This window comes from Myotis yumanensis, unplaced genomic scaffold (assembly GCF_028538775.1).
Source record: "Myotis yumanensis isolate MYYU_CA2020_CCGP unplaced genomic scaffold, mMyoYum1.0.hap1 SCAF_1, whole genome shotgun sequence".
In the NCBI taxonomy this organism is placed as follows: Eukaryota; Metazoa; Chordata; class Mammalia; order Chiroptera; family Vespertilionidae; genus Myotis; species Myotis yumanensis.
In genome coordinates, this window is record NW_027223752.1 from 100,782,225 (window position 1) to 100,810,130 (window position 27,906).

A 27,906-nucleotide genomic window follows, 5' to 3' on the forward strand; every position below is an offset into this window, starting at 1 on the left:
CTGAGACCTATTTGGAAACCCTTTTATAGTAGTTATATTAGCTTCTTGAGGACTTACTATGCATTATTATGAGCATTTTACATGTTTTAGGAACATTTTATTTATTTATTTATTTTATTGTCTAAAGTTTTACATATGTCTCATTTTTCCCCAATTGACTCCCCCCCCCCCAGCCATTCCCACTCTGGGCAAGCCCCCACTGCCCCAGTGTCTGTGTCCATTGGTTATGCTAATATGCATGCATACAAGTCCTTTGGTTGCTCTCTAACCCCCGTCCCCTTCCCCTGCCATTTGTCTCTGGATCTATTTTGTTCATCAAATTATGTTGATCATTATATCCCACATATGAGTGAGATCATGTGATATTTATCTTTCTCTGACTGGCTTATTTCCCTTAGCATAATGCTCTCCAGTTCCATGCATGCTGTTGCAAATGGTAAAAGTTGCTTCTTTTTTATAGCAGCATAGTATTCCATTGTGTAGATGTACCTTTTAGGAACATTTTAATCCTCACAAAAATTCTGGGAGGTAGGCAATATGTTAGGTATTTTACAGAGGAAGAAACTGAGGCACAGAAAGGCTAACTTGCCAGAGTCTACAGAGCTAGTCAATAGTAGAACCAGAATTCAAACACAGAAAATCTGGTTTCAGAACATGCGCTTCACAATATGCTTTGAAAGTAATACTTATTTTTAAGTACCATATTTTTCCGTGTATAAGACACCCTCATGTATAAGACGCACCCTTTTTCCAACCCACAATTAAAAAATCAGTATTTTATACATTTTGCTGGTTTTCCTCTTAAGGCCTTCTTTTTTGGCATCTTAAGGAGTTGTTCTTCCTGTTTTCTCCAATGTCTAATCATACATACAGTGGAAGGAGGTCCAAACTGTCTTTCTGCAGCTCTATTTCCATGCTCTCTGGTATAGCTGATTACATTCAGCTTGAATTTTGCAGAGTAAGACAATCGCTTATCGATATTTATCTTTTTACTTTTTTTCCATTTTTATGAACTCAAAACCCTCTGGTCCCTATTGCATCTGCACACTCCCTACCTCCACCTCAATTAGGGCATCAGCTGACATCAGTAACAATAAGGCTTGTGATTGCAAACAGGAGGAAGCCTGTTTGACAAGGTATGGGCAGCTACGCACCTGCATGGCACCCTCCTTGGCTGACTCCGTGTATAAGATGCCCCTCAATTTTCAGTGTAATGATTTTAGGAAAAAATAGCACCTTATACACAGAAAAATATGGTACTATGATGGCAAATGAGTTTATATTATTATTCAATTTCTAGCTATAATTATAAATAATTTCTAAATATACATATTTTTTAAATAAAAAGGAATTTATATCTAGGCCATATTGAAAATAGTTTTTCAATAAACTAAAGATTTTTTAAAAATTGATTTTGAGAGAAAGAGAAAGGAAGAGGGATAGAGAGATAGAAATCAATGAGAGAGAAATATCATTGATCAGCTGCCTCCTGCATGCCCCTTAATGAGGATCAAACCCACAACCCAGGCATGTGCCCTGACTTGGAATCAAACCAATAACCTCTTGGTTCATGGGTGAATGCTCAACCACTGAGCCATACCAGCCAGTCAAGATTTTTTTGATAAACAAATTCACCAACAGGCATTCATTCATCCATTCAAAAATTTATACATGCATTGGACATACACTTATTGAGAATGTAGTATGTGTTAATGACACTGTTGTTACAGAAGGCATGGTTTTTATATTTCAGAACTTTATAATCCAAAAGTGATAGATTGTTACTAGTTTATTTTTCCATTGTACATACATAAAATCTTCACCCTAGCCCAGTGATGGCGAACCTATGACACGCGTGTCAGAGGTGACACAAGAACTCATTTTGTTGGTTGATTTTTCTTTGTTAAATGGCATTTAAATATATAAAATAAATATCAAAAATATAAGTCTTTGTTTTACTATGGTTGCAAATATCAAAAAATTTCTGTATGTGACACGGCACCTAAATTAAGTTAGGGTTTTTCAAAATGCTGACACGCCAAGCTCAAAAGGTTCGCCATCACTGCCCTAGCCCCATAATCTAAAAGACTATTAAGTTAATTTAACTTAATACTTTAGAGTATGTTACAAAATCATAGCTATTCATGATGATACTGTCAAAGGCACTATAATAGCTAGAATCTTTAAGGGATGATTAAATTCTATTCAGTATGGTCTCAATGTTTATGTTTATTATTACGTAATTTTTAAAAATGTGTATGATCGTTTAAATTTTAGGTAATTGTCTGCATATTCAACATATGAGAATAATCAAACCATGACCTCCTGGTTCATAGGTCAATGCTCAACCACTGAGACACACGAGCTGAGCTACATTATGCTGTTTTATTTCCAGAAAAAGGAATTATCGATAATATTCTTTCACCTAGAAACAAAAAATGTATAGATGTCACCTCTACCATCCTAATCTGTTTCATTTAAACACCTGTTATCATTCACTTGAGGTAGACTACCAGTTAGTGAACCAGCCTTCTCAAATGTTGGTGTAATCACAGGTTCTTCTTATGTCCATTTTTCATTTTTCTTTACTTTCTTCATTTGCAAGCCATTGACTACTACTTTTAAAAAATCCATTAAAGAAGCCAATGTTTTCTAATAACCCTACTGATAAAAAATTTTAAAATACTATAAAATTTCAAATATTACCTATCTTAATAATCACTTATTAATTCATAAAACTGTTAGGAAGTACCAACCACAGGCATATACATCCCTTGCTAAAAAGACCTCAGAAATACAAGTATAATACTATGTGGTATTGAGGAGTTCACATATGAAAAGTTTTACAGGAACACAAGAAAGACTTTACAGAAGAGGAGGTCACCAGGAAAATAAATGGTAGAAAGCAATGCTACTTAGAGATCAGAATGTGAACATAAAAATTAGGCACATAGCATCGAGGTGTGTCCTAACTTGAAAGAAAAAGTATCCTATATAATAAAAGGGTAATATGCAAATAGACCGAACGGCAGAACAACTGAACAACCGAACAACCAAAGAGTAATATGCTAATGATATGCTAAGGCTGCTCAACCACTCACTATGATGTGCACTGACCACCAGGGGGCAGACACTCAACGCAGGAGCTGCCAAGCAACAGCAGCTTTGCAGAGTGCCCTCTCGCACTCTGGGACCCCTCGGGGGATGTTGGAAAGCCGGTTTCTGCCTGATCCCTGTAGGCCAGGCTGAGGGACTCCGCCTGCCAGAGCGACCTTGCTCACTCTGCAGACACCCTTTGAGCCATGTCACCGCCCCAGGTGCAACTGGCTGGGGAGGGACTGCAGGTTGGCTCCAGGGCATGTCTGGCCCATCTCGCCCAGTCCTGCCCGCCCTGCCAGCCACCTTCTAATTAATTTCCTTTCAATGTGCACAAATCCATGCACCAGGCCACTAGTATATAATAATGTCCTTAGAATGTGTGTGTATGTTTATACAAGTCATGTTTTCCCGTAGAATCTAGTTCTAGAAGTGAAGCTGTTGGGATAAAGGGATGACATATTTGAAATTTTGACACATGCTGCTAAATTTCCCTTCAAGAAAGATGTACCAATTTCATCTACCAACAGTGTGTGAGAATGCCTTTTTTCTCCCATTTGCCAAACATGATTGTTATTTTTTAAATAAGATATTTATTATTATGACTTCAAAAAATGGTAGCTCATTGTTCATTAATTTGAATTTTTCTGATTACCAGGCAAGGTTGAATATCTGTAGTAGAAATAGATAATTTGTTGATCATGAATATTAGCTCAAATTAGGATTTGTTTTATAGGGAAATAATTACCTACTGTCCCTCCTACTGTTAAATATTGCTATAGGCTTACCAATCAGCATCTTCATTCTCCATAGCAGGAAATTGCTGGTTATTAGTTTGTCCACTCTTTCTTTGTTGAATTAATTCATTGCTATCATCAGCATCAGCATTATGGAAGTTTTCTGTAACTTCCATTTCACAACCTCTGTGCATCTTTTTTTCTTCTTCAACCTTTAATGAAAGTTGGATATTTAAGGATAATTGTTATCACTTTATTCATTAAAAAGACTTTTGTGTTTTCATTAATTTTATCATTTGTCTCTTAGTTTAACTGCCATAATTTATCAATAAACATATTTTTGTGCTTATTTTAATTTTATCATTACAGGTCTTTGAAATTTTTATAAATTCTGCTTTATTTTTGTTTCAGTAAAGAAGCAAAATTTTCCAAGATTTCAGAAAGGGCTTTCTTAACTTTGTGCTCTTATTCACATCTACTTTTTACTACCTAACAGCCCCCCCTATTCCCCTTGCATTTGTCTAGGAGAGACAGAGAAATAAAAAGACAAACACACAAAATTTGTCCTCTTCTGTCTTTCCCACCTGGGTTTTGCATTACACAGCCAGATTTAGAAGATGTGACATTGTGCTTCAGTAACAAATAGGAAGCTTTATCTTTCTGTACGAAGCTAATTATATCAATACATACATTACCATAGTATATCATTTGAATTAAAATTTAGGAATTTGCTTGATTGATTTTAATGATTTTTGGCTCTTAATAATTTAAAGTTTGCCTCTTCAGTTATTTTTTTATTCTTTTTTTAAAATTTTATTCTTCAGTTATAGTTTACATTCATTATTATTTTGTATTAGTTTCAGGTATGCAGCATAGTGGTTAGATAATCATAAAAATACTTATAGACACATAACATAAAAAAGTGAAAAAAATTGTATCATCTCTTTTGGTGCCATAAATGTTAGGTAATACATCTTTAGGAGCTTTGGGCAGATTATTTAACCTTTCTTGGTTTTATTCACATTATCAGCAAATATGGGGCTAAAGTAGATAATTACTTCTATCCCATACCTTCTAGCTATAACACTTTATGATTATTCAATGTGAAATTTGGGGAGCGTTGCTCATTTTCCAGAGGTCTACATTATCTAACAATTCATCACTTTTGCTCTGCTCCTGTGATGTGGTAAACTTTGGTTCATACAGTGGGGCCTTGACTTACGAGTTTAATGCGTTCCATGACGGAGCTCGTGACTCAAATTACTCGTATGTCAAATCAATTTTCACCATTTTAATGAATTGAAATTCCATTAATCCATTCCGGACACCCAAAAAACGAAATTTTGCAAAATAACTGCAAGCACAAATGCGAGTACAACACTGATGCTTCAACTAAGAGCTAACCGCTTAAAGTGAACGAGTGAGACATGTAATGCTGGGCTGATGTTGTGGCGTTCACTGTGACGTTCGCTGCGCCAACTAGCGGTGGGGTATCTGAAGTTGGCTCATAACCCAAATTTTAGCTCGCAACTCAAAGCAAAAAATCGGCCGAGAGACGGCTCGTATCTCGAAAAACTCGTTAGTCGGACACTTGTAAGTCAAGGCCCCACTGTATATTTTTATAAATACCATCACTTTTTTGATAACCCCAGGATCTAAGAGCAAAAAGAACTGTAAAAGGCAATGGGGGAAAGGTTAGCTCTAAAAACCTAGCTTGAAAGGTAATTTCAACTGGACTACGTTACATTTTTAAAACATAGAAAACAATATTATACTAGAAGTTTAAATTTTTACATACCTGTGGGTGGTTATTTTCACGTCCATTAAGCCTTTCTTGTTCTTCCTGTGATGTCATTTGTAAGTCTAGTTCTGCTAACAAATCTACATATTAGTTAAAATGAACTACTCAAACCAGTTAAATAAAAGCTATAATCATTATAAAAAGTGGAAAATACATTTTATCAATTGAGGGTTAAATTAAGCTTAATCTTTAGCTGAATACATATTTGAGAAATACTTTTAATCATTGTAAACTTCAACAAAGCACTTAGGAAACATTTGATATCACAAAGTTCAAAGCATAGAAACATCTCAAAAATTCATTCATACAAAATCAATGAATAAAACAATCAGAAATAAAACAAAGTTAAGAAATACAGTACAAATATATACAGTCACACTATATTCTCTACCTCATAATGGTACCTTTTTAACATCTCCCTAAGTTTCAACTGCCACGTTACTCACAATTTTCAAAATCTGTCACTTTTTATGCCTTTATCAGTGTACACCTTTGTTATATCTGAAATGTTTTCCTCTACTATTTTGACAAATTTCTTTTCACCTTTTAGGACTTGGCACTGGGGCTTAAAGAACATAGATAAGAGGCGTCAGGAATGGCTTTTCTAGAGACATGCCTGAGCTGAGACTTAAACAGTGAGGTTAGCCAGAATCAAAGGGGAAGAGAGCAGGAAAGGGAGACAGACAGTATGCAAAGCTATATCAAGACAGGGAGAGAAGCATACAATAGAATCAATTTTGTCTAAAATACAGAGATGGGTGAGGAGGGCATCAACAGTCGTTTAGTAAATGAGCTAAAGATGGAGAGTTAGGCAGAAGTCAGATTATAAGAGCCTTATATGTAATTTTAAAAGACCTGGACATTAAATATCTATATTTTTAAAATCCTCACTCAGCCCTAGAGGGTTTGGCTCAGTGGATTGAGCATCAGCCTGCAGTCCAAAGGGTCCCAGGTTCGATTCCAGTCAAGGGCATGTACCTTGGTTGCAGGCTCCTTCCCGGCCCGGGCACTGATCGGGGCTCATGCAGGAGGCAACCAATCAATGTGTTTCTCTCACACTGATATTTCTCTCTCTTCCACTCTCTTTAAAAATCTGCTCTTTCATCATTCAATGATGCTCTCTCATCATTGATGTTTCTATCCCTCTGTCCCTCTCTCTTCCTCTCTGAAATCAATTAAAAAATATTTTTAAAAAATCCTCAACGATATGTTCATAGATTTTAGAGAAAGAGGGATATATATGCGCTAGAGGCCCAGTGCACAAATTTGTGCACAGGTGGGGTCTGGCTGGCCCCGCCCCAATCGGGGCGGATCAGGGCTGGGCCTGTCAGGAGGAGGAGATGGCAGGAGATTGGCTGGCAGGCCCACCCTGATCAGGGCTGGCCAGCCATGGGGAGGGGCTGGGCCAGCTGGCCTCACCCCCAAATGGGGTGGGGGGTGCCGATTGGAGGCCAGCAGCCTGGAGGAGGGGCCATGGGTGGTTGGCCGGCCGGCCCTGCCCCTGATCAGGGTGGGGGGGCCAATCAGGGGTGGGACTGGCTGGGGGGAGGGACTGCGGGCCTATCGTGGTAGGGCAAGCTGATCGGGGGTGGGGCTGGCTGGGGAGAAGGGGTTGGGGCATTTGGCCAGTGGGCCCTGCCCTTGATGGGGGGGCGGGGGGGGGAGTCCGGGAGTGGGCAGTACTTATTAAAGGATACTTCTGAGAACAGTAACTGGAAAGAATGGGAAAAGAGCAGGTTTGAACAGAGGAATAAGTAAAGCTGCAATGCTGGCCAGGGATCAGCTTCAGCTAACCATATAGAGAACTCTTGGGTTAGTGGGGAAAAAAGGAGACATATGTACCTGATCAGGCTGGTTCACTGGCCACAGTGGGCATCACGTCATAGCGACCAGTTGTTAAGGTCGCTAGCTTTTTATATATAGAGGCGGGGGGCACACATGAATGTGACAAGTATCAATCCATTGCCTCCCATACATGTTCTTACCAGGGATCAAACCTGCAACCTAGGTATGTGCCCTGACCAGGAATAGAGCCCGCAACTTTTTGGTGCACAGAATATGTTCCAACCAAATGAGCTCCTGGCCAGGGCAACATTAATATGTTTTAAACAGTGGCCTATTGTCATATTTGCATTTGAGAAACATCACTCTAAATGCTGTCAAATTGAGAATTTGAGGGGCATATAAATAGTGGAGGATGATGAATTAGAAGGCAATACTGCAAAACAGAGGATACAGGCCTGAACTGAGGAAATGTTTCCAGAAATAGTTAAGATATAAAAACTTCAGGGGACAGTATATAATAAATCTTTATTCAATGAATAAATATACAAATCTTGGGTCAACTTGATTCTGCTCATTACTTTAAAAAAGGTATCAACTATGAAGAAAAAAAAACTAAAACTACATTAACTGTGTTCAGTTGCTTGAGTTTATTTTGCAGTTTTTCTGTTTCACATATTTCTGTGATGAGGGAGCTTATGTAGGTATTTTCTTATACCTACCAAGTTCATGAAGAAATGAAACCCTTGTATAAGACAGGTAAATAACTGAATTTTAGCTTGAAGTTACTACTCTAGGAGATAATTCAAACTCTTTTGTAAATATAATGTTAGCTTTAAAGGTAAGGAAAGAAGATGAAATTGTAAGGGTAAAAAATACATGTTTATTCTATTACTATACACCTGATCATATGACTTTTAAAGGGTACTAAGTTAATAGTACATAAAGTGGAACAAAGATGTGGTTAGTCAATAGAATGAATAATCTAGTAGAATTAAAATTGGCTTTCCATGCATTAATTTTAAATGATAAAGTGCTCCTTAAAACCAAAATTCTTTGTGAATGATGTAGTTGTTAAAAAAATAAACCAAAGTGACAGTCAATATGGACACAGCTGAGAAGCAGGTACTATGTAGTAAATTCTCAATGATTCCCATTACTGCTGGAAAGCCTATTCTATATATCAAGCCATAGAAGATATAAGAAAAATTTTAATATTTGGTTTTGGATGATGCTTTTTCAGTTACATTTAATATAGTTATAACTAATACTTGTAAATTGAGAGCTATAAAAATATAGCTAAGAAACCATGTTTTGTTTGAGTAGGCAATCTTTAGTTTTCCCATCTAGTCTCAAAGTTCTAAATTTAATTCTGCTACCCACCCCCAAGTGTATGCTAAACACTAATGGAAAGGAGCTTACTTTTCCTCCTAATTCTCTTTATTATTTAAATGTATGTTACTTTGGTTACAGTACAGGAAGAATGCAAATGTCTTGTTAAAAGATATTCTGTTTGGTTGTAGGTTCCATAAAAGGAGAAAACATAAAGTAGATTTTGCCACAAAATGATTTTTGAAAAGTCAAAACTATGATGAGCTCACAGAGGTGGTCTAGAGATGAACTCTGTTTCTTTTTTCTTTTCTTTCATTTTTTTTTTTTTAATCCTCACCCCAGGTTATTTTCCCACTGATTTTTAGAGAGAGTAGAAGAGAGGGAAAGACATAGAGAAACATGGATGTGAGAGAAGCACATTGATTGGTTGTCTCCTGCAGGAGTCCTGACTAGGGCCTGGGCCAGGGAGGAGACTGCAACCGCAATATGTGCCCTTGACCAGAATAGAACCTGGGACCTTTCATTCTGCAGGCCGACACTCTACCCACTGAGCCAAACCAGCTATGAATCTGTTTTTTTATTACCATCTTTGCCCTCTTTCTTTGCTGGTAGCTGTGATTCATACAGGTCATGGAGACTATAATTCCCTAACAGAAACAGAGCTCTGATATTAATCTTTATCTATTAAGGTCATCTGTCTAAAGTCTGTGGATGCTGACTGACTTTTGGTCATTGATTGTAATACTAATGGACATTTATCATCAACTGTAAAATCCTCAGATCTACGACAAGTCTCATGATTGAGAGTCAAACTAGTAGTAGACCCACATTCTGAAGAACCTGAAAATAAGGTTTTCATTAGAATGTAAATAATTATACAAATTTGACAGACTTGTAAAAACTCTTTTTTCAGAGAAGTAGTTCCATGTCCACTTCTTCCCAAAAACACACTATTCCTTCACTGGACGTTTTACTTTATGTGTCCTATCCTTGCCATTCACATAGAGGAGTTTAACTAAATGTTGTCTCTCATTTTTGTACTTTTTTATTTTCTCATACTACTTACTTTTATTCACTCAGCAATTTCTATTGTATATTCTGTTTTCCATAAAAGCTTTGTTTGTCAACAGTTAAGATTCTTCAAGGTATACAATTTTTGTTATTATAAAAATTTATGTCTAACAACTTATTTTAAGTTTAAATATGCATGACAAAACATGGGTTTAAAAAACCTTTTAATGAATGGTACTACTTCAAAAATGAAATTTCAGCCGTAGCCAGTTTGGCTCACTGGATAGAGCATCAGCCTGCGAACCAAAGGTCCTGGATTCTATTCCAGTCAAGGGCACATACCTTGGTTTCAGACCCTTCCCTGGCCTGGGCCCTGGTCAGGACTCCTGTAGGAGGCAACCAACTGATGTTTCTCTCACATCGATGTTTCTCTCTGTCTTTCCCTCTCTCGTCTACTCTCTCTAAAAATCAATGGAAAAATATCCTCAGGTGAGGATTAAAAAATAAATAAATAAATAAATAAAAACAAAAAGAAATTACATAATTACAACACAATGGTCTTTTCTATGTGCATGAGTATTTTCAGAATTCATTCTTAAGCCTTAGATAAATATAAATTCATATGAGAAAAGAGAGCCTTGAGTGACCTCATTGTTTTCATGCAAAAATAGAATCAGTCTGAGTCCACACTACATACAATGAGTAAACAGTACATGACATAGGAAATGAATATAACAAAAATATTTTCCTTTTATGTCAGATTTAAACTTTTTAAAACAAGTGAAGGCAAGAGGCAACAAATGTATAAATAAAGCTTTAAAATTGTTTCATCACAAGGGTCCCTTTATCATTTGACATCCATGAACCTCATATATGATTTAAAACAGTGATATTCAAGTATCACCTGAGAATCCCTTGAGTCCTAAGATACCCTGGTTCAGGGGGTCCAAGGGTTCAAGACTATTTTCACAGTAATACTAAATATTTGCCATTTTTACTCTCATTCTTTTGTAAGTATACAGTGGAGATTTCCACAGACATGATATGTGACAACATCATAGCTCTAATGGTTAATAAATTTATGATTGTATTTTAAATTTTTCAGCTTGAATTTCTAGTATTGTAAATGTCAATAGGTACTTCCCACTTAAAAATAATTCTTTGGAATTCTCAATAATTTTTAATAGTATAAAAGAATCCCGTGTACAAAAAGTTTCAGAATTACTGTTTAAAAAGATGTGTCTACCAAATATTCACTATGATTAATTACTTCCCCCATTTTTAATACTCAAATACACCATAAACACACACACACCCATACACGCTGAGTCTGCTATCAGAACATCTGGTTGGTTTAAGATCATCAGTGTAACAACTCTAAGATGAAATAAAGTTAAAACACTATTGACATGTTAGCAAATGAAGCTTTACTCTAGATAAAGGTCAGAATTCAAATAAGTATTTTATAACAATGGGAAAATCTTACAGTCTAAAAATTAACCTTTGGGAATCCCTAAAAAGTGTAAGGATTCCAAACTTAGAACTTTAGGTTACCAAAACAAACGTAAAAACATCTTTCTTAAAGCTTACATTTAAAAATGTCTTTTAAATTTCTGTAAATTTCTCTTTTTCAAACATGGATACCAACAATGACATATACATTACTTATGTTAAAACCCACAATTAAACTTGCAAAGCAAAAAAAGAATTAGGGCCCATCCGGTGTGGCTCAGTGGTTCAGTGTCAACCTATGAACCAGGAGGTCATGATCCGGTTCCAAGTCAGGGCACATCTGGGCTCATGGGCTCAATCCCCAGGAGGGGTGTATGCAAGAGGCAGCTGATCAATGATTCTCATCATTGATGTTTCTATCTCTCTCTCCCTTTCCCTTCCTCTCTGAAATCAATAAAAACATATATTTTTTTTAAAAAGGAATTAGGAATAAAAAGACTATGAGCATGTCAAGTATTTTCCTGATTCCTTTCCAGAGTTAAATATGAATTACAGAATTCACCTGATTTGGATGCTTGTACACCCTTCATTCCTTCTGCTTTGTTGGGAACAGGATCTGTCACTACAAGGGTAGGCTGAATGGGTTTGAAATAAGATGATTACTAAATAATGTACTTTTCATATGATCTGTAGTTAATACTTAAATGTAAAAATATAAAAGTTATTACCTTCAAGTGAGAATATTTTCCAGGAGAATCTAAGAGCAAGAGACATATACTCAATTACATGAAAATATGGAAGCCAATTATACATTCATGCAGAGTTAGTATGCAGCTGAATCCTCATGCTTAGCTTTGGAAATGATTACTTTGGGTGTTAGTGGGTTTTTTTGTTTTTCTTTTTTCCCCCCCAGTGGGCAGGTGGATTAGGACAACAACTAGGCAGAAATATGAATCTACCATAAATACTGAAGAGAAAACAGGAATATAGGTTTAACAAAACATGCAGTTGAGATTTCAAAAGTAAGATTATGTTTCAAAAGACTATAACTAAAGTAGAAGTGTGGATATACCAATGTGAACATAATGGTTGATGGGAGAAAAGTGATCTTTAATCAGAGGAACAAATCATGACCCTGACAGGATAAATGTGAAACAGAATGCAACAGCGTATCTTTAATGCATTACATCAGAATCACTTATACCATCATGCTACAGGTATTTATCATGTTCTTCAATCTGTCCTGTAATTTAGGAAGTACACAACTGTGAAGATAGTTCAATTAAATGCATAATCCATTTATCAACAGAGAAAGTGTTATGAATTGATCAGCTTGGGTATACATTAATAGAAGACTAGTTAATAAAAATATTCATATTTTTCATACCAATGCAGGCTACTGGTATGCCTATATTTCTTGTATCCTCTACTTTAGCCATCTTAAAGTTTCTTGATCCACTCATGCAAGAAGGTATATAAAGCACATCTAAGAAATAATGTAAAATAAGCTTTCAATTTTGAAATATGGTTACTAAAAATTAAAAGAATTTAATTGCCACAGAAATATTAGATATTAAAAATCTTTATTTCTAAATCTGTGTAATATATATTGAAAATAATAACTGTAGCACTTAGGGAATATACTCTACTTTCTTTTCTTTCCAAAATCAGTTTGGTATATTATACTAGTCTTTAAATGAGTTTTATAAAACAGCTATCCTTTCAAAACCTGAGTTATCATTAAAAAAACAGCCAATGCTTCTATATTCCAATTACTCTCACTGGAATAAAAAATACTGATGTAACATATATCGTGATGTCCGATACGCATGAGGAAGATAAATGAGGAGCTACAGTTCACCCCAATTCTAGCACTCCCTCCTGCTACCAGTATACTCTGGAGCAGCAATTATCTAATCTTTTGTTTCACTGCCAATATCCTAAAGCTATCTAAAGTAAGATCTCTCAATTTTCCTCAACTCCAAAATGACCTTAGCTAATGTCTTTCTTTCCTCCCTCCTTCTCTCCACTATCCCCTTTCCTCTTCAAAAGTAATTTCTAGATCTGTGGTCTTAATTCTTCCCCTATTTCCATTCTTTTGTGAATTATTCCCACCATTTCTTCTTTCCTGTTTAGCAGTAGTATCTTACATCTATAATTTCTACTTCTTCATCTCTTTACTTCCATTTGGCTATAGACATGCTCAGAAATAAACACAAAATAATGCTTTTCATGAATCCTTTCATGTCTTAAACTATCTATCCAAAGGCTCTTCTTCCAGATTTCTCTGAAGAGAAGTCTCATGCCTTTGACTTGGACACATATGGTCTGAGGACCGGACACGTTGGCGTGACCTGAGAGCTTGTGAGAAATGCAGAATAGCAGGCCTGCTGTCATCAGTTTTTTAAAATTGAATCTGCATTCAAAGCCATAAACTTTCTACTGGACGTTTTATCAGGTTATAGCTTCCTTGATCTCCCCATAACTGACTCTGCTTTCTCCTTTCCAATGCTCTTATTTTGGAACACATAATACTAACCTATAAAGTAGCAAAATTTTATGACTTCAAAAGTATAGTCATTTATAGCTGACCATATATCCTTATGCTCATCCATGGTAGATAAAATACAGCTCTACATGATCAGATAACTCAATCCTTAATGCCTTCCCAATAGTGAGGAAAAGAGTAAGAGTGGGAAAATTTTGATGTACTTCTCTGACAAGTTTTGGCACTGGAAGCTGTCTTTATAGTCTTCCCACATTTCAAACACTCTGCTCTTTTTTTTAAAAGAATTATTTTATTTTACCACCTCCCACTATATATACCTGCTTCTTTCCCCTTCATTTACTCCTTGTAATTTCTGCCTTTCTCATTCTTCACTCCCTATTTAATTCTTCTCCTCTTCCTTACTTCCTGACTTTCCTCAGGTCTTAGAGTATCTTGAAATGGAACAAATAAGTCAGCTCCTGCAGTGGCACTCTCAATCTAATAAGATATACAACTTCTCGCCTTTTCACTTCTCACTATACATCTAACAGGTGATTTTCTTTGGCTATTAGAATATATAAGTATTCATGTTTTAAATCAACATTCTGTCAAAGGAACTTTTTATAAAATACAGTTCTTACCTTCTACTTGTTCATTTAGTATATATTTTCCTCTTTGATCTGCAGCTTCAGGTAAGTGATCAACAAACTTCTGTGGAAGACTTGTAGAGAAACTCTGTAAAAATTTATACCAATAATGAGTTACATAAAGATTTCTTAAGCCCTTTCTAAGAAAAATCTCAATTACTTACTTTAAAAGCAATTAGACTTAAAAATAAAAGAAGCATGTGTTGACCAAAACATTTAAATAGAAAACCTCATATATGCTCTCTGTATCAAGTTTTCATTTATCTTCATTTGGCTACTGACTGTATATTGAGCATGGAAAGCTAGAAAAAATGCTTTCGTAGACAAAATACTGATAGCTATGCACATTTTAACAAAGAGCTAACTTCAAAACACCTAATTCTACTTTGCATTACCCACCAAAATAAGAGGACATTTTGAAAAAATACCCTTTTAAACTAATTATTTAATAAGTACACTTGCTATGAATTTAAAATGACATTAATGACAGAATTCTTTTTAGTGTTAAAAAAAGATACTTGAGCCCGGTCTGTGTGGTTCAGTGGTTGAGCACTGACCTATGAACCAGGAAGTCATGGTTCGATTCTTGGTCAGGGCACATGCCCGGGTTTTGGGTTTGATCCCCGGTAGGGGGCAAGCAGGAGGCAGCTGATCAATGATTCTCTCTCCCTCTCCTGACCTCTCTGAAATTAAAAAAAAAAAGAAAAGAAAAAAAGATACTTGACATAATAGGAAACCTTGGAGTACATTATGTTGAATATAAACAGAACACTTTAGAACTTGCTTCATTTAGGTACACTAAGGCTTAGATAAAGCTATTATTTGATAAAATTTTTGACAGGAAAAATGGTTGAATAAAGTGTCAAAGTAGTAAGGAAAACTTTCCTTTAAATTGTTTAAATAACTGCAAAAAAACTGTATATACTATTATGCAACTCTTCAAAAAATTATAGTAAGCTTTATAAGAGAAGAATAAGAACATTTATTCATTAAATGTGCCAGGCACTTATTATTATGCACATTTTGTTTCTTTTCCACACACAATGATAATAACAATAGTATGACAATGGTTAACCTGCATCCTGCTTCCTGCTCATTCCAAGATGTTAGAGTAAAATGATAATCAGATGTTCTCTCTGTCCAATATGTCCTTCTCCTAGTTCTTCACATGACTGGCTCCTTTACTTGGCAAATCTAGTCACACTTAGGAAGATCTTTTCTGACCACCTAAATTACATTCCCACTCCCATCTTCTACACTAATAAAAGAGAAACATGGTAATTAGCGTACGACCGCTACCCTTTTCATTGGCTAATCAGTGAGTATATGCAAATTAACTGTCAGCCAAGATGGCGGCCGGCAGCCAGGCAGCTGGAAGCGAACATGAGGCATGCTTGCTTCAGTGACTGCGGACTCCAACGTTCCCCACCTGCCTTGCCGGCCTCTGAGCTGGCAGTTTGAAACATTCTAACAAATATAGAAGCTAAACAAACGGCCGGGATCTCAGAGCTGGAGTTATACATTGTTTCGATTATAGAACGCTCAGCAGCGGAAGCCTCAGAGCTAGAGCCAGAGCTAAAGCTGGCCCAGAATAAAATAAAAAAAAGAGAAAAAAAAAGGAGCGGTTGGGAGCTTCAGTCAACAACCACCAGCCTGAAAGCAGCCCTCAGCCCCTCACCCAGACTGGTCAGGCACCCCAGTGGGGACCCCCACCCTGAAGGGTGTGTGACCAGCTGCAAACAGCCATCATCCCCTCTTCCAGGCTGGCCAGGCACCCAGGTGGGGACCCCCACCCTGATCCAGGACACCCTTCAGGGCAAACCAGCTAGCCCCCAGGCCTCTATCCTATATAGTAAAAAGGTAATATGCCTCCCAGCACCGGGATCAGCGTGACAGGGGGCAGCGCCCAAACCCCCTGATCGCCCTGCGGCTCTGTGTGTGACAGGGGGCGGGGCCACAACCTCCCTATCCACCCTGCTCTGTTCATGACAGGGGAAGGCGCCCCAATCCCCTGATCAGCCCTGCTCTGTGCCTGATAGGGGGGAGCTCCCCAACCCCCTGATCACCCTGCGGCTCTGTGTGTGACAGGGTGCGGGGCCACAACCCCCTGATCGGCCCTGCTCTGTGTGTGACAGGGTGCGGCGCCCCAACCCTCCCCCCCCCCCCCGGCCCTGCCTCTGTGTGTGACAGGGTAGAGCCATAACCTCCCCATCAGCCCTGCCCTGAATGTGACAGTGGCTGTTCCCCAACCCCTTGATCGGCTCTGCTCTGTGCGTGACAGGGGGTGGCGCTGCAACCTCCCCATGGACCCTGCCTTGAGTGAGACAGGGGGCGGTGCCCCAACCCCCTAATCGGCCCTAACCTGAGCTTGACTGAGGGTGGCATCACAACCTTCCAATCCGCCCTGCTCTGTGCATGACGGGGTGGCGCCCCAACTCCCCAATCGGTCCTGCTCTGAGCCTGACCAGGGGCTGCACCTAGGGATTGGGCCTGCCCTCTGCCACCCGGGAGCAGGCCTAAGCCAGCAGGTCATTATCTCCTGAGGGGTCCCAGACTGCGAGAGGGCACAGGCCGGGCAGAGGGACCCCCACTCCCCCCCCCCCCCCCGAGTGCACAAATTTTTGTGCACCGGGCCTCTAGTCCTATATAATAAAAGCCTAATATGCTAAGTGTCTAGTCATCCGTTCAACCAATCAAAGCGTAATATGTTAATGATATGCTAAGGCAGGTAAACTGCTCGCTATGACGTGCAGACCCTCTGACTAGTAGGTTAGTTTGCTGCTGGGGTCCAGCTGATCAGGACTCAGCGAGACGGGCCAGACACACCCTGGAACCCACCTGCGGTCTCTCCCCAGCTGGCCAACCTCCCGCGTCCCTCCCCGGCTCCAATAGTGCACCAGTGGGGTCCCTGTGCCCTCTTACAATCTGGGACCTCTAGGGGGATGTTGGAGAGCCACTTTCAGCCTGATCCCACTCAACGCAGGAGCTGCCCAAGGGTGGTCAGTGTGCTCCCACAGGGGGAGCACTGCTCAGCCAGAAGCCAGGCTCACAACTGGTGAGCACAGCGGCAGTGGTGGGAGCCTCTCCCACTTCCGCGGCAGTGCTAAAGATGCCTGACTGCCGGCTTAGGACTGCTCCCCCCAGGAGGCTCCTGGACTGCAAGAGGGCGCAGGCCGGGCTGAGGGACCCCCAGCCACCGAAATGCACGAATTTCGTGCACCAGTTCTCTAGTTCTAACTATAAACTCCCCCCATAGTCTCTAACCCAGTGGTTCTCAACCTTCCTAATGCCGTGACCCTTTAATACAGTTCCTCATGTTGTGGTGACCCCCAACCATAAAATTATTTCCATTGCTACTTCATAACTGTAACTTTGCTACTGTTATGAATCGTAATGTAAATATCTGATATGCAGGATGTATTTAGGTGACCCCTGTGAAAGGGTCGTTCGACCCCCAAAGGAGTCGCAACCCACAGGTTGAGAACCGCTGCAACCTAATATTCTCCATTTTCTTTATATGAAGCACTTGTAGTGACTTATAATGAACTGTTGTATACTTGTTTTTCTACTCTTCCCACTCATGAGAGCCTAACCCCTCAACCTATACATTCAGTGTCTAACTGCCCAGCACATAGCTGCTATTCAATAACAGAAATTTACTAAGGACAAAACATGTAAGATCTCATTAAGAAGGCCTCAAGTACCAAAGCAGTACATACCTATAGGATATCTCCATTAATAGTCTAAAAAAAATTTATCCCCCAAATTAGAAATCCTCATACCCAAACTTTCCTATTTTTTTCTTGATACTACTGCCATTTTATTGTCCTTCATGTTTATAGAAAGCGTTCTTAGTATTTAGTAAGTCACTGAATACCACTGTTAACTTACATTACATTTCCATAGTACCCTTTACAGTTTACAAAATGTTTTCATATTGTTACTACAATTGTTCATCACACATACACAAAAGGTAGATACTACAGTGGAACCTTGGTTCTCGAACCTAATTTGTTCCGGAAGGCTGTTCGACAAGTGATTTGTTCAAAAACAGAATCATTTTTCCCTATTAGAAATATGTATATTGAACTAATCCATTCCAAATGATCCCCTGCTTTAACCTTTCTTATATACAGTACATGTCTAATGTACTGTTTAATCCATAAATAAACAATTCTTTTCTTAAATTTATCGAACCCCTCCTACTAGCCTTAAACAAATTTTTCATATATCACTGGCTCTGAAATGCTATCACTGGCTAAGTGCTTTTCAGCTAACTGCTTTTTCATTTATCCAATGAACAGCAGTGTTTCTACCTATTCAATTGCCTGTGATTGTTGTTTGGTGAGTACTTTCACACTGCTAGCAACACTGGTACTCTTGATGGCTTGTCTATGTTTTTAAATTGTGCTAGTCCTCGATTTTGCCAGCAACAAAAGCATTCTTTCCTTTGTTTGTTGTGTGAGAGAAGCTTTTTGTCATGCTGAGGTATCAGCAGGAAAGGGTTATCCGGTCAAAAACTAAAGTTTTGGTCCACAATGGAAACATTTTTTCTGAGACTGGTCGAGAACCAAATTGTTCCAAATGGGAGAAATTCGAGAAATGAGGTTTGACTGCAGTACCATTATTATGAATGAGGTCACCAACGTTCCAACAGGTTAAAACAAGTTTTCCCAATTTCCCATAGCTAGTCAGAGACTGTTCCAGGGTCTTAGACATCAAATACAGTGTTTGTACTATTAGGCAGCAGATGCCTGTAACCAAAAGATCACAGCTGTCACCTTAGATCAGCTTATCATGTTTTTATATTTATATTACCACATGTATGGCTGTCATAAAGGTACTCAATGCATGCTGTTTTAACCATACAAAACAACTGTTACTTACCAAAACACCACTAAACCAAATTGTTATTATTATAATCCTACATATATTACTATTCACTATGCTTTACTTTCTCTGGAAATGTTCCTTGCAGATCTACTTGACAATCCAAATAGAATAATACTTCGAAGTCCCAGGCATTTTCTTTTCAAGTGCCAAGTTATTAAAAAACAAACAAACACACACAACTATAATCCAAACTGTCCTCTCTGAATCTCATCATTAGGAGTTTTACACATCCATATAAATCACAGAAACATACATTTGGCCATAGAGTTGACCTGGAATAATTCTTTAGTTTCTAGATAAACTTAACTTCAGAACCAAACTGATACTTATGACCTCAAAGCCTTAGCATTTTATAGTATACTATCCTGATTTCATTAGGTAAATCTTGCAAATTAGCAGAATTATACTATGCAATATTATTATACAGGGTGGGGCAAACATAGGTTTGCAGTTGTAAGTATATGAAGCAGAGTTTATTCTTGTATTATTATTTATTAATTATTGTATTATTTTCCATATGAACAGCTGTAAACCTACTTTTACTCCTCTCTGAATTTAGCACATAGTTCTTTTATTAATTATTAGAGGCCCAGTGCACAGATTTGTGCACCGGTGGGGTCCCTCAGCATGGCCTGCAGGGATCGGGCCGAAACCAGCAGTCCAATGCTGCCTGCGGCTCCTGCCTGCCGTTCTTGCTCATCCTGGCCCTGCTGTGCCTGCCGCAGGCTCACGCCCAGTCAGTACCAATTGGGAGAGGCTTGTGCCGCCACAGAGGTGCTCGCCAACCTTGAGCCCTGCATCTGGCACCCATCAGTCAGCTGAGCGGTGCACCCGCTGTAGGAGCGCACTGACCACCAGGGGGCAGCTCCTGAATTGAGCGACTGGTCAACCGGTCATTCGGTCGCTTAGGCTTTTATATATATAGATAGTTAGAAAACATAAGAAAATAATTTTTATGGGCAAATGTAGAGGTGAGAAAAGTAAAGTTAAAGCATCCCTTTTATGTTTTAACATCATCAATGCTGATATTTAAAATAATAATAATAATAATGGTAGACAGTACCTCAGAATCCCAAGGTGATTCTGTATCTTCGTCTTCTCCTAATCCTAATGCTGACATTTTATCTATAAAATGTAGTCACAGATACATTAATGTGAACATTTTTACTATGAATTTTAAATACATATATAAGTCTATCTCCATTTATGAATATTTCAATAAAATAAAAATAATAGCAGAAAAGACTTTCAGCAAGATGAAGCATTTGCAGGAAGAAAAAGATGGTAGCAGTTGGGATACTTTTGAATAAAGATAGCAAAAAAATACTTCTAAAAATGGATAACATTTGGATCTATTCAAATTAGGTTTGTTTATATCAAAAAATATAAACAGTCACTAACTTACCACTACTATTATTTTTGTGTTCTCCATCAACATAAGTCAAATTGTCATTATTTATTTGGCTCTTTGGAGCACTTTCAATAATATCAATGCCATTTTCTTTTTTTTTAATTGTTGGCTTTATTGCATCTTCCTATAAAAACAAAACAAAAACCCAACTTTAGAAAATGTCATATTCATTCACTTGCTCACTCAGTAGGACAACAAATATTTACTATAGCTATCAATCATAGACACTAACCTAGAAGCTATAAATAAAAGATTTTGTCCTATATTCTAGTAGGGGTAGAGATACATGGAAACAATAAAGGGAAAAGTATCATTTGCTAGTTCTACAACTGAAGTGAATAAACTACAGTAAGGGCGCAGAGGAGATAACAGTGAGCGTACCTGGGAAGCTCAGGAAATGATAGAAATCAATCTTGAAAGATATACTAAGTGCAGTAGGAGGGTGTGAAGGGCATTCTAGAAAGAGCAGCATGAACAAAAGTATAAGGTCTAAGACAACACAGTAAGTGAGGATACCAAAGTAATGTGATAAAACTGGAATGGTGAAATGGAATGGAGAGAGAAAACTGGAGAATCAGAGCCTAATCAAAAAAGGGAAGTGTCTTGCTCGCATATGAATTTTACCCACAAGTAATGGAGAGAAACTAAATAAGCAGAGAAGCTACATCATCACAAATATATTTTAGAGCAGTCACTCTGGCAGCAATGTAAAGATGAACATAAGGGGAGCCAAACTAGAAAGAATATTTAAAAATTAAAAGTGAAAAAGTAAATTAATGATATAAAAATGGTAGCAGGTAGAAAATATTAAACTACTTGAGTGACTAAAGGTGGTGATTTCAGGGAGGATTGGAGTCCAGAATTTTCATGCTTCAGTGTTTTAGTGCTGCTATGTAGGAGGACGGGAAAACAGATGACAGTAGATTACAGAGAGTCAGGGAAGAGAAAGGGTCAGGGGCAATGTCTTCAGTTTGGGACATAACAAATTTGAGGCACCCAGAGGACTTAGAATAAAGATCTAGATAAATACGCTTGAAGTAAAAATAGATGATCTTATTCATGAAAAGCATGTGATGTTAAAAAGGTAGATTTTTGTAAAATATACTACACTGATATAATTCAATAATGCAAACCTACACAGAACTTCTGAAAATGAAAACAAGAGCAGGGGAAAAACAACATGTAATTCAAATGTTTAATTATACATTTCAAAATTTGCTTCAACAACATAAAATAACCTTTTACAAATATATGCAAATATTTCTGGGAAATTTTGGCAATAAGTATTTTAAGTTTAATGAAAATGCAATGGTAAAACACCAATTCACAATTGTAGGAGACTCCTTTTTAAAAATTAAGTTTAAAAGGCAAGTTTTAAATTGTAGAAGAGAAATGCTTATGTGACTATAGAATTATGAGGCATTTCAGTAAGAAAGAAAACCCTATTTTAAAATTCACATGTCTTTCTTTTTTTTAAAGATACATTTTATTGATTTTTTACAGAGAGGAAGGGAGAGAGAGATAGAGAGTTAGAAACATCGATGAGAGAGAAACACTGGTCAGCTGCCTCCTGCACACCCCCCACCGGGGATGTGCCCACAACCAAGGTACATGCCCTTGACCGGAATCGAACTTGGGACCCTTCAGTCCACAGGCCAACGCTCTATCCACTGAGCCAAACCAGTTAGGGCTCACATGACTTTCTTAATGGCTCTAATTGCCTGTCTACTCCATATAGAATGCAATTAAAGGTGTATTAAAATATCTAGTATAAAAACTAATAAAACTATGAGTATCCAAGTTAAAGACTGAAATCTTCAAATACATCTATGATTATCAAGGAGCGAATGAAAACGGGACTAAAAAAATCAAGTAACTAGGATGTCTGAGATTTAGATATGGAAGAATTTTTATTTTAGGTTTAACAACTATGAATACCAAGGTTAATAAAGTTTCTTAAGAATAAAAAGAAAAGCACCCATTGCTGGAGATATTTGAAAAAGTAAAAATTATCTTTTCTTTTTTATTTTATAACAGCATTTTATATCAAGAAAATAATAAATTGTGATTTCATTTATTTGATGTGTGCATCATGTGTCCATAAATTGAAGATATTATCAGGAAAAGAAAAATCAGAATCTTTAGCTCCAAAAGGCTAGGTGAGCTGCCCACAGTCTTGCAGTGTAGGAAATGGGACAGAGTGGGCTCAAGCCCAGGCTGCCTGTCTCCCAAGCCCACCCTGGGACCACATTCTGCTCTACCATTCCTCTCCCTCCCTGCTCCGATTTCATGCCTACCTCTGGTTTATTCTTCTTTTTGTCCCCATTCCTGAAGAAACCCTAAAGTAAAGCACTGTTTTAGGCACTCAGAGAACAAAGAGAGGGAACGTGTTGTAGTCTGTGTGCCCTCCCAGCTCTGCTCAGTCTGATCCTGTCCTGGAGGAGGCTGCAGACAAGAGCTTGGAGATGTTCTATGTATCATTGTTTATAATGGGAAAACAACTAGCTATCCATCCATAGAGGAGTGAATAAATAACATGTGATTTCTGCACAATATAAATCTTTGCAGCCACTGCAACAAACCAAGTAGCTGCTTAGAAAACAATGTTAACTGATATGTCTTAAATAAGCCCACTTGATGGTTTTAAAATGTAAAACATGATCTATCTTAAGGAAAATGACTTTAGCTTTTTCCATAAAGTACAATGTTAGCTGTGAGTTTGTCATAGAGGATTTTTATTATGTTGAGGAATGTCCCCTCTATTCCCACTATGCTAAGAGCTCTTATTGTAACTGGATGCTGGATTTTATCAAATGCTGTCACTGAATCTATTGATATGATCCATGTGATTTTTATCCTTCCTTTTGTTTATTTAGTATAACACATTAATTGATTTGCAGATATTAAACCAACCTTGTATACCAGGGGTAAATCCCACTTGACCATGGCGTATGATCTTTTTAATGTATTGCTAAACTTAGTTTGCTAATATTTTATTGAGGATTTCTACATGTATGTTCATCAGGAATACTGGCCTATAATTTCCCTTTTTTTTTTGTAATATCTTTGTCTAGTTTTGGAGTCAGGATAACACTGGCATCGTAAAATAAGCTTGGGAGCCTTCCCTCCTTTTGAATTATTTGGAATAGTTTCAGAAGGATAGGTGTTAGTTTTTCATTGACTGTTTAGTAAAATTCACCTGTAAAGCCATCTAATCTAGAACTTTTGTTTGTTGAGAGTTTTTATTATTATTATTACTGATTCAATTTTATTGGTAGTAATTTATCTGTTCAGATTTAATATTTCTTGATTTAATTTTGTAATATTTTGTTTCTAGGAACTTGTTCATTTCATCTAGGTTGTTCAATTTTTTAGCATATAATTGTTTTTAGTATCTTCTTATAACCCTTTGTATTTCTGGGGTATCAATTGTCACTTCCCTTTCATTTGTGTCCTCTCCCTTTTTTTCTTAATGAGTCTCATAAAAGGTTTAGCAATCTTATTTATTCTTTTAAAGAACCAGTTCCTGGTTTCATTGATTTTTTTTTTTGTTTTTTTTTTTTCTTTTTTGTTTTGTTTTGTTTTGTTTTTTTCTTATACTTCATTTATTACCACTCTGATCTTTATTATTCCTTTCCTTCTACTCTTGACTTTGCTTGTTGTTCTTTCTCTAGTTCCTTCGGGTATAAGGTTAAATTGTTTGATCTTTTTCTTGTTTCTTAAGGTAGGTCTGTATTAGTATGAATTTTCATTTGTCTCAAGGTATCTTATTTCTTTCATTATCTCATTGTTAACCCAATCATTGTTTAGCAACATGTTATTTAGCCTCCATGCGTTTGTATGTTTTTCAGTTTTCTTCTTGTACTTTGTGGTCAAAGAATATGCTTGATATAATTTCAATCTTTTAATATTTATTGAGACTTGTTTGGTGGCCTAAAACATGGTCTATCTTCGAAAATGTTCCATGTACACTTTTTAAAAATGTATATTCTTCTCCTTTGGGGTGAAAACTCTAAAAATATCAATTAAATCCATCTACTCAAATGTATTATTTAAGTCTGCTGTCTGAAAATTCTATTTATTGATGTCAATGGGGTATTAAAGTCCCCTACTATGGCTGTATTACTGTTGATCTCTCCCTTTATGTCCATCATGATTTGCTTTATATATTTAGGTGCTCCTATGTAGAATGCATACATGTTTACAGAGACTGTATTCTCTTGTTGCACTGATCCCTTTATCATTATGTAATGTCCTTCTTTGTCTTTTACTATAGACTTTTTTAAGTCCACTTCACCACTTTTATTCAACATAGTATTAGAAGTTCTAGCTATAGCAATCAGACAAGAAAAAGAAATAAAAAGCATCTAATCTCGAAAGGAAGAAGTAATACTATCATTATCTGGAGATGACATAATACCATATATAAAAACCCTGAAAAATTACACCAAAAAACTACTAGAACTGATGCATGATTTCAGTAATGTAGCAGGATACAAAATTAATATTCAGAAATTAGTTGCATTTTTATACATCAATAATAAACAACCAAAAATGAAATTAAGAAAACAATCCCATTTATAATTGCATCAAAAAGAAATAAAATACCTAGGAATAAATTTTTAAACATATTTTTATTGATTTAAGAGAGGAAGGGAGAGGGAGAGGGAGAGAGACAGAAACATCAATGATGAAAGAGAATCATTGATTGGCTGCCTCCTACACGCCCCCTACTGGGGATCAAGCCTGCAACCCAGGCATGCGCCCTTGACCGGAATCGAGCCCAGGACCCTCCAGTCCACAGGCCAACGCTCTATCCACTAAGACAAATCAGCTTGGGCAAGGAATAAATTTAACCAAGGAAGTAAAAGACCTGTACTCAGAAAATTATAAGACACTGAAAAAAAAAAAAAAGTAAAAGAAGATGCAAATAAATGTAAGCATATGCCATGGTCATGAATAGAAATAATTAACATTGTTAAAATGTCCAGACTACCCTAAACAATCTACAGATTCAACATGGTCCCTGAAAAATACCAATGGCATTTTTTACAGAACTAGAACAAATAATTCTAAAATTTATAAGGAATCACAAAAGACCTTGAATAACCACAGGGAATCTTGAAAAGGAAGAATAAAGCCGGGGGTATCACTCTATCTGATATCAAACTATACTGCAAGGCTATAGTAATGAAAACAGCATGGTACTGACATAAAAACAGACTCATAGACCAAGGAAACAGAATAGAATACCCAAAAAATAAAGCCATGCTTCTATATTTAATCAATATATGAAAAAAAAGCAATAGTATACAATGAAGGGAAGACAATCTCTTCAATAAATAGTGATGGAAAAATTGGACAGATAAATTTTTTAAAAATCTAAAACCCTACACCACCCTCTTATACCATATATAAGGATAAACTCAAAATGGATTAAAATAATTAAATATAAGACCTGAAACCATCAAAGTTCTAGAGAAAAACAAAAAACAATAAATTATGACATTACTCTTAGTAAAATTGTTTTCTGATATGTCTCCTTGGGCAAGGGAAACAAAAGAAAAACAAACAAATGGGACTACACCAAACGAAAATGTTTTGTACGGCAAAGAAAACCATAAACAAAGCAAAAAGACAACCTACTGAATGGGAGGACATATTAACCAATAATACATCTCCTAAGGTGTTAATATCCAAAATTTATAAATTACTTAAACAACTCAACACCACCACCACCACAAATAATCTAATTAAAAATGGGCAGAAAACCTGAATAGACTTTCTCCTAAGAGGACATACAGATGGCAAACAGACATATAAAAAGATGCTCAATGTCACTAATCATCAGAGAAATGCAAATTAAGACCAGTGAGAAATTACCTCATACCTGTCAGAATGGCTAATCAACAAACAACAACTGTTTGAGGATGTGAAGAAAGGGAACCCTCGTGCAGTTGTTGAGATTGCAAATTGGTGCAACCCATATGGAAAAACAGTGTGGAGTTTCCGAAAAAAAATTAAAAACAGAACTACTATATGACCTAGCAATTCCACTACTAGGAATATATTTGAGAAATCCAAAACACTAATTTGAAAAGATATATGCATTGCACCCCTCTGTTCACTGCAGTGTTTTTTATAATAGCCAAGATATGGAAGCAACCCAAGTACCCATCAATAGACTATTGGATAAAGAAGATTTAGTAAATATTTACAATGGAAAATTACTCTAACATAAAAAAGAATAAAACCTTACCATTTATGAAATGGATAGACCTATAGGGAATTATGCTAAATGAAATAAGTCAGACAAGACAAATACCATATGATTTCATTAATATGTGGAATTTAAAAAATAAAATAAAGAAACAAAAAAACAGAAACAGACTCATACATAGTGAACAAACACTAAAGGGTTGCCAAATGGGAATGGAGTGGAGGAGATAAGGGAAAGAGGTGAAGGGAATAGAAATTTGCAAAAAATAGTCAAGGGGATATAAAGTACAGCATAGGTACTAGTATTACCAGGGGGATAACTTTATAAATTATATAACTGTCAAACCACTATACTATCCATTTTGCTGTTGTTATTAATCCTCACCTCAGGACATTTTTTCCATTACTTTTCAGAGAGAATGGAAGGTAGGGAGAGAAAGAGAGGCAGAGAGAGAGTCAGAGAGAAACATTGATGTGAGAGAAACACATCAACTGGTTGCCTCCCACACGTGCCCCAAGTGGGGACAGGGAGCAAACCCACAACCCAGGTACCTGCCCTTGACGGGGAATAGAACCTATGACACTTGGGTCCAAGGGCCAATGCTCTAACCACTTAGTCACACTGACCAGGGATATGCTGTACATTTGAAACAAATATTAAATAACACTAATTGCCAACGGTAACTTTAAGATTATAAATAAAGTGTAACATGATCTTAATTTAATCGATTAGTTGTTGTTATGACAGTATTCTTTATTTAGTGAGGTAAAGTTCATAAAACATAAAATTAACCTTTATAAAGTGAAAAATTCAGTAGCATTTGGTATATTTACAATATTGTGCAACCATCACCTCTAGTTCTAAAACATCTTCAATCACCCCAAAAGGAAACCCCATTCCCATTAAAAAGACACTCCCAATTCCTCCCACTCCTAACCCCTGGCAAGCACTAACCTGCTTTCTATCTCTATAGATTAACATATTCTGGGTATTTTATATAAAAGAAATCATACAATTAAAAAAAAGTTTTTTTAAT

At 37.0% G+C, this 27,906-nt stretch overlaps 1 protein-coding gene across 5 annotated transcripts in view; it reads right to left on the reverse strand.

Annotated features, from left to right (window-relative positions):
- Positions 1–27,906, reverse strand: part of LOC139019533 (ankyrin repeat domain-containing protein 26-like) — a 110,179-nt gene that overhangs the window by 47,324 nt on the left and 34,949 nt on the right. For 3 of the 5 annotated variants that reach the window (XM_070428549.1, XM_070428540.1, XM_070428561.1), the window contains 8 exons: positions 20,645–20,774; positions 20,303–20,364; positions 14,341–14,434; positions 12,599–12,697; positions 11,940–11,968; positions 11,774–11,846; positions 5,632–5,705; positions 3,885–4,045 (listed from right to left, as the gene is read on the reverse strand). In XM_070428549.1, coding sequence (XP_070284650.1) covers positions 3,885–4,045; positions 5,632–5,705; positions 11,774–11,846; positions 11,940–11,968; positions 12,599–12,697; positions 14,341–14,434; positions 20,303–20,364; positions 20,645–20,774 — 722 coding nt within the window. The remainder of the gene's footprint in view (positions 1–3,884; positions 4,046–5,631; positions 5,706–11,773; positions 11,847–11,939; positions 11,969–12,598; positions 12,698–14,340; positions 14,435–20,302; positions 20,365–20,644; positions 20,775–27,906) is intronic. The other 2 variants (XM_070428543.1, XM_070428555.1) reach the window with 2 other exon arrangements.